Source organism: Lissotriton vulgaris, chromosome 5 (genome assembly GCF_964263255.1).
Source record: "Lissotriton vulgaris chromosome 5, aLisVul1.2, whole genome shotgun sequence".
Lineage (NCBI taxonomy): Eukaryota > Metazoa > Chordata > Amphibia > Caudata > Salamandridae > Lissotriton > Lissotriton vulgaris.
In genome coordinates, this window is record NC_141693.1 from 1,972,778,827 (window position 1) to 1,972,791,336 (window position 12,510).

Below are 12,510 nucleotides of genomic sequence, written 5' to 3' on the forward strand. Positions count from 1 at the left end.
ATTTACTAGGTAGTCCAAATGTTAATGTCTGTGTACGAGTCAAAAAGAAGCCCAAATTCTGAAAGTGGGCCATTAATTATGAATTATGCATACATATCTCTTTCCAGTGCTACATAATTAATTGTTTTCACAACTGTGTTTCTTATGTTGTCCTACACCACTGAGTGAAGACCAGAAAATTCGTTGCAATACAAATGTAGCCATTCAGTCAAGGATGGGCAGCTAAAACCTTTCACAATGTGTTTTTTGTTTTAGGCGAAAAAGGCGTAACTTCAGCAAACAGGCAACGGAAATCTTGAATGAGTATTTTTACTCACACCTCAGCAATCCATACCCTAGTGAAGAAGCCAAAGAGGAGCTGGCAAAGAAGTGCAGTATCACAGTTTCACAGGTAGGAGGGCGCCGCTGATGAATGCCAGCTCTGATCGTTTGCGGCTTGCTAATTAAGCTATTGGACAAAAGCCATTGATTATGCATTCATCATGCATGTTGGAAAGGAAACTGTGTCATTAAACCACTGGACAATGTGTGAATAGTGGCAAATTTAGGAAGGTGGTAAATTTGTCATTAAGAGCCAAGAAATCAAGCACTGCAGACTGCAAATTGCTAAATAATGACACACTCCTGAGGACAAACTCTTGGTGAGAGCATGCACTTGAATTTGGTCCAGGGGACAAGCACTTTATGCCAGAGAGATAAACAAATCTGACTAATCCTATATAAAAAAAACTAGGGGAACAAAACTGTCAATGCTAGCACAAGCCACTAGGAAATGGGCCATACACCACAAGATTGACAAAAGTTTAAAAATGCAAGCCTCTTGAAAGGCACATATTGTTTATTTCGGAAAGATAGACACTCAAAGAATTGCATGAACATTGTGGAAATAGGGCCTCTAATTCTTCCTAATGCCTTCTTTGCAATTTGGAAAAACCGTCAGATACACAGCACCGTATTACAGAGGGGCTGAGTTGTGCCTTTGAATCCCTATGCTGACCTCGCTAGCTTGAGAAAACATCCATGGTAGCTGACTGGGAGTTTTGTTTCCATTCAGCATGGACATCAATTCACCAAAATGCCAGGAATTGCGGAAATGCCATCACACCGCCTTTGACCTTAATAACATTGAAGGGGGTGAGATTATGTGACCTTTGACCCTGAATATTTCAGGGAATTGATTTCACTTAAACCTTACCCAGATGATATCATAATAATTTCTATCGCTGACGTGTCAAGCCTTCCGGCTCGGGACCTGGCACCAAGCCGAAACCTTCTAGCTCAAATCCAAAGGCTGCTTCGGTGCCGGAACCGCTGATGCCAAAATTAAAAATGGGTTCGGAGACCAAACCTTCCACGCCGAAAGGTCATTCCAACCTGGCACCGAAGTCGCCTGCGCCGAAACCGAAAAATGCTCCTTCGAAGCCGCAGGATCCGATTCTTGACTTACCAGACCCCAAATCGGATCCTAAACAAAATAAACTTTACATTAACCCTGATACATGACATCTTCTTACCAAACTGCCTTACAAACGCAAACCTGAGTCAGAGGACAAACAATATAAGATTACTTTTAAAAAGAAGAATGTCGGTTCTAACCCTCATCCTCCTCTTCTTCCACCACGTTTCCCTACACCTTCACTACCTTCTCCAGTATTGGAACATTTACTTATCACACACACAATTCTCTACCCTCACAGCCTGATGATGATGGAGATGATGAAGATATTCAGTTACCTATAGACCCCTGGAAAGGCTATATTATTGATCCACCTACAGATAATGACCCAGACCTTTACCCTGCAAAGCCTTCCCCTCCTGACAACAATGTAGATTATTTAGAGTTGCTTGCTAGAGCTGCACAATATCACAGGGTACAACTACACAAAGAATCCCTAGAATAAGATTTCTTGTTAAAAACTTTGAGTAGTACACACAGATCTAGTCAGACTCTCCCTATGCTCAAAGGCATGATGAGATATACCGATTACATCTGCTCGTGCTTGCATTCTATAGGCCTGCTCCCTCTGATCCAGTCTTCATTAAGGGACAGTTACCTCTAGACTCACTTGTTGTCTCTAATGTCTGTAAACAGGCTAATTCACAAACCTCTGGGGATGCCCCCCCCGGACAAGGAGTCAACATTTATAGACCCCTCTGGCAACCGAATAGCTACCCAGATGGTGAATCATTGGTGCATTGCAAATGCCCAGGCCCTCTTAGCGAGGTATGGTAGAGCACACAGGGACGAAATGGAGCAGTTGCTCCAACATCTCCAAGAAGAGCACAAAGCTAAAGCACAGAAGTTAGCACAAGAAGAAAAGCTCATCTCCAATTCCTGCATTAGATGCGCCTTAGATGCTGCCGACACTTCAGCTTGAGAGATTAACACTAGTGTGTTACTCAGGAGACACGCCTGGTTAAGGATTTCTGGTTTCAAATGTAAAGTCCAACAATTCATCTTAAATACTCTGTTTGATAAAGAGCATCTTTTCGGCCCTGAAGTTGATCAGGCTTTAGAGAAAGTGAAAAAATACACTGAGGTAGCTAAGTCTATGGGAGCTCTACATTCTCCTTCAAACCAGGGCTCCTTTCATTGCTCCTGTTATCTTGGGGTCTCTAAGACCACATCCTCAGACACCAATGTTTCCGCCTATAAAGGCAACAATCAACCTACTTCTACAAGAGGTTTCTTCAGTGGAGGATATAGAGGAAACAACAGCAAGGGTAGTGGAAAGTGTTCCACACCCCGTAACTCCCCTTCCTCTAAACAAGCAGTCACTTACCTACTCTTCCCCATGATCATTTAACACCTGTCAGGGGATGTCTTCTACAATTCTTCCCCATTTGGCAATCGATAACAACAGACAAATGAGTTTTAGGAATTATCCAATATGGTTATTGCCTGTAGCTTACCAACATTCCTCCAAACATTCCACCTCGTTCTCACAAACTGTCACCAGAACATTTGCACCTCCTCAAACAGGAAGCCCAGTTTCTCTTTCTAAAAGGAGCCATAGAGTTGGTACCATTACAATATCAAGGGCCAGGCTTTTACTCCCTGTATTTTCTAATTCCCAAAAAAGACGGCTCCTTAAGATCTCAGAGAACTGAACCTCTACATACTGTCAGACCATTTCCACATGTTGACACATCAACAAGCGCTCCCACTTTTACAACAGGGCGACTTTACCTTTACTCCATCTTAACCTGCAGAGGGGTAAACATTTTCATTCAAATTAGTAACCTTCTCCAAAAAGTGGAGTCATCACAGCCAAAGGGGCTTAAAAAGGGACATTTCTTAACATTTCAAATTTTGTAAATATAACATGAACTATTTTATGGGAATAATACTTCTTTTAAACTCTGTATTTTGAATGATTTTAATGTGGCAAAAGTACATTTTATTTATTGATCTTTATTGTTATAAAAAAACAAATAAAGGACTCTTTCACTTGACTTGACTCTAGACTTAAAGGATGCATATTTCCACATCCAATTCACCCCGCGCATCACAAATAAGATTTGTAATAGCGGGGTAACATTACCAATTCAAAGCACTACCATTTAGAGTCAGCACTGCTCCCAGACAAGTTACCAAATGCCTGTCAGTAGTCGCAGCTCATCTGAGAAGATAGCATATCCACTCTTCCCCTATCTGGATGACCAGCTCATCAAAGCCAGCACTCAAGCCACAATTCACTTACTACACCAACTAGTGTTTACAGTGAATGCGCTGAGGTCTCATCTGCTGCCTTGAAACACACAGACTTATTTGGGAGCCACCATAGACACTCAAAAGCTATAGCCTCCCCCAATGCAGCCAGAATTCACCCTATTCAGTCTCTTCTTACTCAGTTTCCGCCCAACCACTCATTACCAGTCAGAGTCTTCATTGGGAATGATGGCTTCTTGCTTCATAATTGTGCACAATGCAAAACTTCACATGCGTCCCGTTCAAAAAGGCTTAGCAAGTCAGTGGAACCAGTCGAAGGGTCGATTGACCGATCTAGGGTTGGTTGACGGCTGCACCCATTGCTTTCTTCAGTGGTGGAACCCACAAATTGTATCCAAAGGGCGGCCCTTCATTTACCCTGTTCCACAGACAGTGTTAGCAGCAGAAGCATCACTCACTGGTTGGGGTGCTCACTTACAGGATCACACATTCCAGGGATTGTGAAGTCTCTAAAGCATAAACGTCTCCATATAAATCAGCTAGAGCTACTAGCAGTGTTTCTAGCGCTCAAAGCCTTTCAAACTCACCTCATAGGCAAAGCTGTCCTAGTCTGCACGGACAACATGACAGCTATGTACTATGTACAAAACAAGGGGGAACACACTCTATCTAACTGTCACGCCTAGCACAAGCCATTTGGAAATGGGCCATACACCACAAGATTTATCTCCTGGCAGAACACCTTCTAGGAGTAAACAATCAGATTGCAGACCTTCTCAGCAGACAGAAGCAACAAACCCACGAGTGGGAACTTCATCCTCATGTTTTCCTGCCCTACTTTCAGGAATGGGGATTACCTCAGATAGACCTGTTTGCCACAGCAGAAAACGCAAAATGCACAAGATTCGCCTCCAGGTTCCCACACCCGCTCTCCAAAGGTAATGTCCTATGGATAAAGTGGCCAGGGATATTTGCCTATGCTTTTCCGCCTCTCCCACTCATTCCAATGGTAGTTCGGAAGCTCAGGCAAACATCCCTCACACTAATTCTCATAGCTCCAACATGGGCATGTCAACCCTGGTTCACCACCCTGTTGGAGCTCTCAGTAGGTCCTCACCAAAAACGACATCTTACACCCAATCTCCTCACGCAGAGCCATGGAGAGATAAGACATCCAGATCCCAAAGAACTCAACCTGGCTATCTGACTCCTGAAAACATAGAGTTTGGTTATTTACACTTACTACCAGACTCAAAGAATATCCTAAGAGAGGCTGCAAAGCCTACTACTAGGGCATGGTATGCAGCAAAATGGAAGTAATTTGTTATAGTTTGTAACAATAACAATATCAATCCTCTTGATGCTTCAGTACAGAGCATCATCGGTTACCTGTTACTTTTACAGCAAACTGGACTAGTCTACACATCCTTCGCTTACATCTAGCAGCAGTAGCTGCATACTTACAAGAGAAGAGTTGGTGATCTCCAGGCATTAACTATACAAGAGTCTTTCTTTCAGCTTCATAGAGACAAAGTGGTTCTTCGCACCAACCCTAAATTTCTCCCTAAAGTAGTTGCTGCCTTTCATATTAATCAATCAGTTGAGTTACCTGTTTTCGTTCCTCAACCTGATTCTGTAGCAGAATGAGCTCTACACACCCTTGATGTTAGAAGAGCTCTACTACATTACATTGAAAGAACAAAAGAATTTAGTAAAACAAAGCAACTTTTTGTTGCTTTTTCTCCACCTCACAAAGACAATACCATATCTAAATCCGGAATTGCAAGATGGATCGTGAAATGTATCCAGACATGTTATCTGAAAGCAAAACAAACTTTGCTAATACCCCCTAGAGTGCATTCCACTCGCCAAATAGAGGCTACTATGGCTTTCTTAGGGAATATGCCCCTAACTGATATCAGTAAGACAGCAACACGGTCTACACAGCACTTATTCACCAAACACTATTGTGTAGATGTGTTAGTGAGGCAACAAGCTAATGTAGGCCAAACAGTACTTAAAACACTGTTTCAGACAACTGCAACAACTACAGGTTAGCCTCCGCTTTGGTAGTTTACTGCTGTATAGTCTATGCAAAGCATGTGATCTACAGCTCACATGCCTTGAACGGATAATGTTACTTACCCAGTTAGCATCTGTTCTTGGCATGTAGAGCTGTAGATTCACATGCTCCCACCTGTTTCCCTGGTCTCCTGTAGTTGTTGCAGTTTCTCAGTTTACATACATACGCATGGACATCTCTGTTCTACACTTACTAACTCCATTCTCACCCTCTGCGGGAAAACAACCTAACAATGGAGTCGATGCCCATGCGCATTATCACTGAGAGGTGGAGTCACCTTACCTCTTGACTGGGAAGACTTCTTCGAAGAAAAACAATTGCAAACATCCGGACTCAACACTAGATGGCATGAGTATGCAAACCATGTGAATCTACAACTCTACATGCCAAGAACAGATGCGTACAGGGTAAGTAACATTATATTTTAGATACACCTATGTTAGCATGAAGACATCATTAAAAGTGGTGGGTGGATAGTACATTTTTAAAGTAAATTAATAGAATTGTACAAGATAGCCTTTCGTTAGGTTGCAAAATTATTTATTTTTAGAACATGTACTGCCTGACTTTCTCAAAATAAACTGAAGATACTATAAAAATGTGACTTTCAAAGAAGTGCTCCAGGGTCATTGCTTATGATTATCATTGGAGATCCCCTTAAAGAGAACCATTATTTCAAGGGGACCCAGTCCCAGAAGAAGCTCTCACATACCAAAATGCTGGATCTAAGTCAGCATTGAAGAGCAAAGAAGTGCTACTTTAGAAGCTTAAAAGAAGTTCAGCCTACATGGCAAAGGCTCATCACCAAAGCTGTCCACTTTCCAGGGGTACAGAAGAACCCTTCAGATTCCCTCAGCAGATTATTCCCAGAAAGGAAATAGGGAATATCTTTAATAACGTTCTTAATCATGTTTTCTGTCTTTGGGGAGATCCATAGTTAGAAACCTTTTTCCAGGACTGAAAACACTTCAGTTCTGAGACTTAATCTATTTATCATGATCCCAGGTTGAAAGGTTACGCACTGCTCAAAACTTATCTTGATACCAAAGTTAATTGTGAAGTAAACACAGACCAGGACCAGAGACCGATTGGTAGGCCCCAGGTAGCACAAGTCAGAGTCCCTGGGCAGGAGGTTGCTGCGCAAACCAATCATTCCACACAGATTACAATATGGGATTAAGTACCTCAGTTTACATTCATTTTACTTAGGGTGTGGGGCAGGGGCTAGTTTCTGAATTTCTTCAAAAGGGAAATTCGAGCCGTTCATTCCATTGCATGACCATTTTCTCAAAAGCAAAGAGATGTTCCATGAGGTTGTCTTGTGTGTTGCAGTGGAAAATGTTCTGCATCAGGTGTGTGAAGAGAATCATTGTCCCAATCGTTTCCCCCAAAAGAAACATCATTAAAGTGTGTTTGATATTTGCCAAATCCTGGTTTGTTGTTCCAATCAGAGCAATGCACTTTGATGAGACTGCCACCAATAGGAAATTCCACCCCCCTTATATTGTGTAACAGTATTGCTTGGTTCAGTGCAACAGCTTAAATTGCTTCTCTTTGTATTCAAGAGATACATACAGAATTATGGTTGGTCAAGGCAAGTTCATTGAAAGAATATGCTTGATATAGTGAAATCGTTCACCTTCATAAGACTGTGAATCACCGGTAATCTTAAATAGCAGTAAACAGTGTTAAATTTGCCATAGGCTTTAACAACAGTGTTTGTTTAGTAGCACATCAACCTTATTTTAAGAATTATGAAATTTAGCAATTGAAGTGGAAGTGCCAGCTCCCTACTCCCCCAGAGGTCACCATGGCTCAAATGTCTACCACACATCATGTGTGAAGGATTCCCCAAGCACAGCTGTGCTCTAGCCTTTTAGTGGCCATATCCAAATACCTTTTCTGGACTACCTTGGGACTGGACCAGACCCATGTTTAACTTTCAAAATACAGTGAGCTGTGTTTAGGGTAAATTCGTTTTTATGGGACAGGGAGACCTTTTCTTTCTCTCTCACCAACTGTCACTAATTGTCATCATATATGTCACAGAGAAAAATCTTTATTCAAATCTTATTCTACTTGTTGGCAGAAAAAGATTTACACTTATGATCCACATGAACAATGCATTTACTTCCTATCCTACTCATAAGGCTTTCAACTATGATATGGGTAAGAAACATCTGTTTAAAGCTTTGAAGGACAGGGAAAGTATGCTGGCACTATAACTGCTGGAAAGTAATACAAAAGACCCTCCTGCTGTGAGCGATGTCCTCTCGTCTTGGGATGATTCTGCAAAAAGAGCCCCTCCAAGCACTTTCAGAAAGACAGACAAAAAAAAGGAAGCATGTAGAGTTTCATGAATTGGATTTATTTAAAGTACTGCAGCCACCTCCTCACAATAGAAAATTGAAGTTTCCTCAGAAAAACACTCCAGGAATGAAGAAGGCAAAAACATCTGGGCAACAAAACTCCACAAAAATCTTATTTTATGAGTAACAGCCATCATTGAAGAAGAAAAGACCTTCGCCATCGACAGAAAACCCATAATTGATGGTCACCATGAAGAACATCTTGTCGATCCTGATCTCTACTGACTACTACACTGCCGCTGACCGCTCCAAGAATATCACTCCTTCCGTCATTGACGCCAGTACCATTGACGTCATCAGACTTGCTAACAATCATACCTTCGATGTCGATGTCATTGATGACAACACCGTCTAATTCTAATTTCCTTCAACTACGTTTATACTAGACTCAGAACTAGTGGAAAATGTTAAGGACCTTGCCTCAAAAGCTGTCTAAACTATGCAATTGGATGTACACTATGTCCCGGACTTTGAGGATAAAGCGTGCACAGGACGTAATGTATGAGCAGGCACCAAACCAAGACTATGAGTATCTAGAGCACTTTACATCCGACAATCCACGCTCCTATCTAGCATTTTGTTACATTAGAAAGCCAGAAGTCTTAGATATGCTTGTAGCATTCTATTTACATTACAGCAAATGATGGACACCGTTCAAAGATTACTACCTCAGCACCCTATGGGACAGCCTACGCCTATTCTACCCGTGGCTCCTCCAGTACCCCCTGCCAGCTATGCCTTCTCAGCTATCTACGCTTCCACCACCTCCCACACCTCCAGAGGAACCATCTTCCAGAATTGTCAATGAATCACTTGTAAGGATATTGGTAAGGACACTACTTATGTAAATTTAGAAGATAAGGGTAACCAGAGTAAACTACTTTACAAGGCAGCTGACTGACACAAGTCCTCATATCATGCTATAATTAATGGCAATAATTTAAATAATATTTTCTTAAAATAATGAAACCTTCTTTAGTAGACATAATATGATTTCTGATAGATAAATCTGCCAGTGGGTTCCTCACCTTGTGAATATCCCCTTGTGTCAGCAACATTCGGAAATTCTTTTTGTAGCTTCGTGCCAACGTGGATGACGTCATAGAGGCACGGCATCGCGCGCGACACCGCTGACGTCACCGACACCATAATAGGCCCACGCCGGCGTGATGACATCAGTTCCCTTTTTTCCACGTCGTCGACGCTAACGGTTTTCAAGGGATCGTCTGTAGCTGTACAGTAACTTTGTTACTTTGTGATTCTTCTAGTGTTTCTTTGTCTTCTGTCGGGATGTCTTCGAAGGAGACTGGATTTAAAGCATGCGGAGAATGTGGCAAGATGATGTCCATCACTGATCCACATGAGTGCTGTGTTTGGTGCTTGAGCTCCGACCATGACGTCGAAGACTGTTCTTCTTGCAAGAAGATGACTCCGAAGGCTCTTTTTGAGAGGGAAGCAAAACTCCTCTTAGCAAAATTGAAGAGTAAGAAGGAGAAAAAGAGTTCGAAGTCGCGAACTCGGCGTTCGAGGTCTCATTCGAGGTCGCACTCGGAGTCGTCTTCGGCTCATGCTTCAAGGTCTTCGAGTAAGAAGCATAAGAAGAGGAGTCATGAGTCTCGCCATCACTCAGAGAAGGACTCGAGTTCAAGGCCGAAGTCGCTGGTGAAGCAACTTCGTAAAGAAGCGGTGGCTTCGGCTTCGGAAGCCCAGGACTCCGAGGGTGAGGCTTCGCGTGCGGATTCGCCTGAGTCTCCGAAGCAGCTAGAGAATCCATCTCCGGACCCGTCCCATCCTTCTGGTCAGGAGGATGAAGGTGAGGTGGAGGAAGTTGGAGAGAGCGAGGCTCCGTTGCCTGCGGCTTCGTCGACCCCGGTGCACCAGCCCGAGGAGGAGGTCGATGTCGAGACGACTCTGCTCCCTCGAGAGCAACCCGGGGATTCTTATCCGGCCTTTCCGGTTCCAGGTCAGGATCCAACTCAGTTCCTGAATGCCATGTTTGGAGTTTATTCCAGGGCTATGTTCCCTGCTGGTGCACCAGTTGGTCCCACGGGTCCATTAGCATTTAATCTGAGAGTCCCCCAGGCTTATGCTCCTTTGCCCTTTATGCCTTTCATGCCGGCTCCAGCACTGCATTGGCATTTTCCGGCACCGACGAAGCCTTCGACCCCGAAGCCTTCAAGGCTGAAACCATCAACGCCAATTCCATCGACGCCGGTACCCTCGACTCCGATGCTGGATCCATTCGGTCTCGAGTTAAAATGCCTCGTCCGACTTTGGGTTTGATGCCGGCTCCAGCAGAGTCGGTCCTGGATCCGTCGACTTCGTTTATAAAGGAGAGGTCGAGGCAGGAGGCCCAGAGGCTTCTGGAGAAAGAGCAGTATCGGGATGAAGATATGGAGGAAGGGGAGCTACAGGATTCGGAGGATCCTTTTGATGACCTGAGAGAGGGTAATGGCCTGGAACTGTCTCCTGAATGGGATTTGGTCTCTGTGTCGGATGTACCCTCTAAGGATGTGACTCCTTATCATGTGGTGATAAGGAAGGCTGCAGACTTGTTAAATATTACTCTGCCTACTGCTGAATACAAGTCAAATATTCTAACTGAGGTCCTTCACTCGCCTTCCTCTGTTATTGAACCAATGCTCCCATTTAATGATGCTTTGGCGGAACCTATTTATTTATTTTAACATATTTATAGAGCGCACAGCTACTCAGATGAGTGTCCCGGCGCTAGCGAGCAGAGCAAATAGGAGGAGGCACAAGTGCGGAGTGAAGTCCGAATTACTGTTGGAACAACCAAGTCTTCAGCAATTTCCTGAAGTGCAGAATATCCGGCGCTTGCCTGACTGTTATAGGCAGTTCATTCCAGAGGTGAGCGACCTGGACTTGGAAGGAGCGCCCTCCCAAGCGGGCACGGTTAAATTTAGGCACATTCAGCCGATGTTGATGCAAAGATCTGAGTGCTCTACAGGTATGTAGTAGCTCACTCTTTTTCTAATATAGGTGGCCCCAAAACCATGTAGAGCCTTGAAGGCGATGGATAGGGCTTTAAACTTAATTCTGTGTCGGATGGGAAGCCAGTGAAGCTTCTTAAGGTGGGGCGAGATATGGACTCTGGGGCCCAGCATAAGGATGGCTCTTGCAACCCTATTCTGCACGACCATGGAGTTTCCCGAGGAGGCATTCTGGGAGACCCAAATAGAGGGCATTAGCGTTGTCCAGCCTGGAGGTGACAAGGGCATGGACCACGGTCCTTCTATGGGAGAGGGACAAAAGGGGAAGAAATCTCCGGAGCATTTTCAAGGTTCCGTAACAGGTGCCAACCACAGCTCGAAATTGGGTCTTCATGTTCAGTGAGTTGTCCAGTTTGACCCCTAAGTTTTTGGCTACTTCCACCAAGGTCTGCGGGGGGGGGGGGGACATATCAGGTGGCCACCACTGTCTCCAAACATCCTGGTCCGGAACTCCGAAAAGAATGACTTCGGATTTAGCTGAGTTGCACTGGAGCTGGTTGTGACTAAACCAGGAAAAGACCTGTCTTAAACAGTTCCTTATTTTGTCGCCATCCAGAGCCTCTCCCTTCTTACAGGTGAACAAAAGCTGGGTGTCGTCAGCTTAGGATATAATCATGGCTCCAGCCGCTTCGGCCAGCAGGGCGAGAGGAGCCATGTATAGATTAAATAATAATGGGCTCAGGATAGAGCCCTGAGGCACACCCACCTCCGTGGAAGGCATGAGGGAGGAGAAAGGTGGGTTCCAGACTTCCTGCCTTTGGTCTTGTAGGAATGAAGAGAACCACTTCAACATCGTGCCCCCCGCCCTACATTCTCCCAGTCTCTGTAGGAGTCTCACATGGGGCACGGTGTCGAAAGCGGCAGATAGATCAAGCAGAATCAGAGCCGCTCTCCCGCCTGAGTCAAGGGTCATTTTGATGGATTCTGATATTTCGAGGAGAGCTGATTCGGTGCTAAAGCCAGCTCGGAATCCTGATTGGCTCGCGTGGAGACAGTTGTTCGACTCCATAAATTCGGTGGTAACAGAGTTCACATGGTTTTCAACGACCTCAGCAATGGAAGGCAGGAGTGAGATGGGTCTATAGTTAGACACTATTAGAGTGTCTAACTATAGACACTCTTTTTAACAGTCATATTTTTAACAGTATGTATGTATGTATGTATGTGTGTTCTTATATAGCGCTCGACTTACCCTTGGGCATCTCGGCGCTTGCATTGGGAACCCTGACTTTTCCCTGCGAGATAATCCGTACTGGGCATCCCCAAGGTGAAAGCCAGGCATCCCGCCGCGGGGGGCCGTAGTAGAGATTAAGCAAGCTATTGCCCAGAGTTGCAGAGTGTGAACCCATGATTCGAGTAGGCACCGAAGTG

The 12,510-nt window shown here is 44.2% G+C and overlaps 1 protein-coding gene across 6 annotated transcripts in view; it reads left to right on the plus strand.

Annotated features, from left to right (window-relative positions):
- PBX3 (PBX homeobox 3) overlaps positions 1-12,510 on the plus strand; it is a 339,539-nt gene that overhangs the window by 255,418 nt on the left and 71,611 nt on the right. For all 6 annotated transcript variants that reach the window (XR_015296107.1, XR_015296106.1, XM_086924707.1 and 3 more), the window contains exon 5: positions 256-391. Coding sequence is in view for 4 of the 6 variants with exons in the window: in XM_086924707.1 (XP_086780833.1) it covers positions 256-391 (136 nt within the window). In the remaining 2 variants the exon portion in view is untranslated. The remainder of the gene's footprint in view (positions 1-255; positions 392-12,510) is intronic.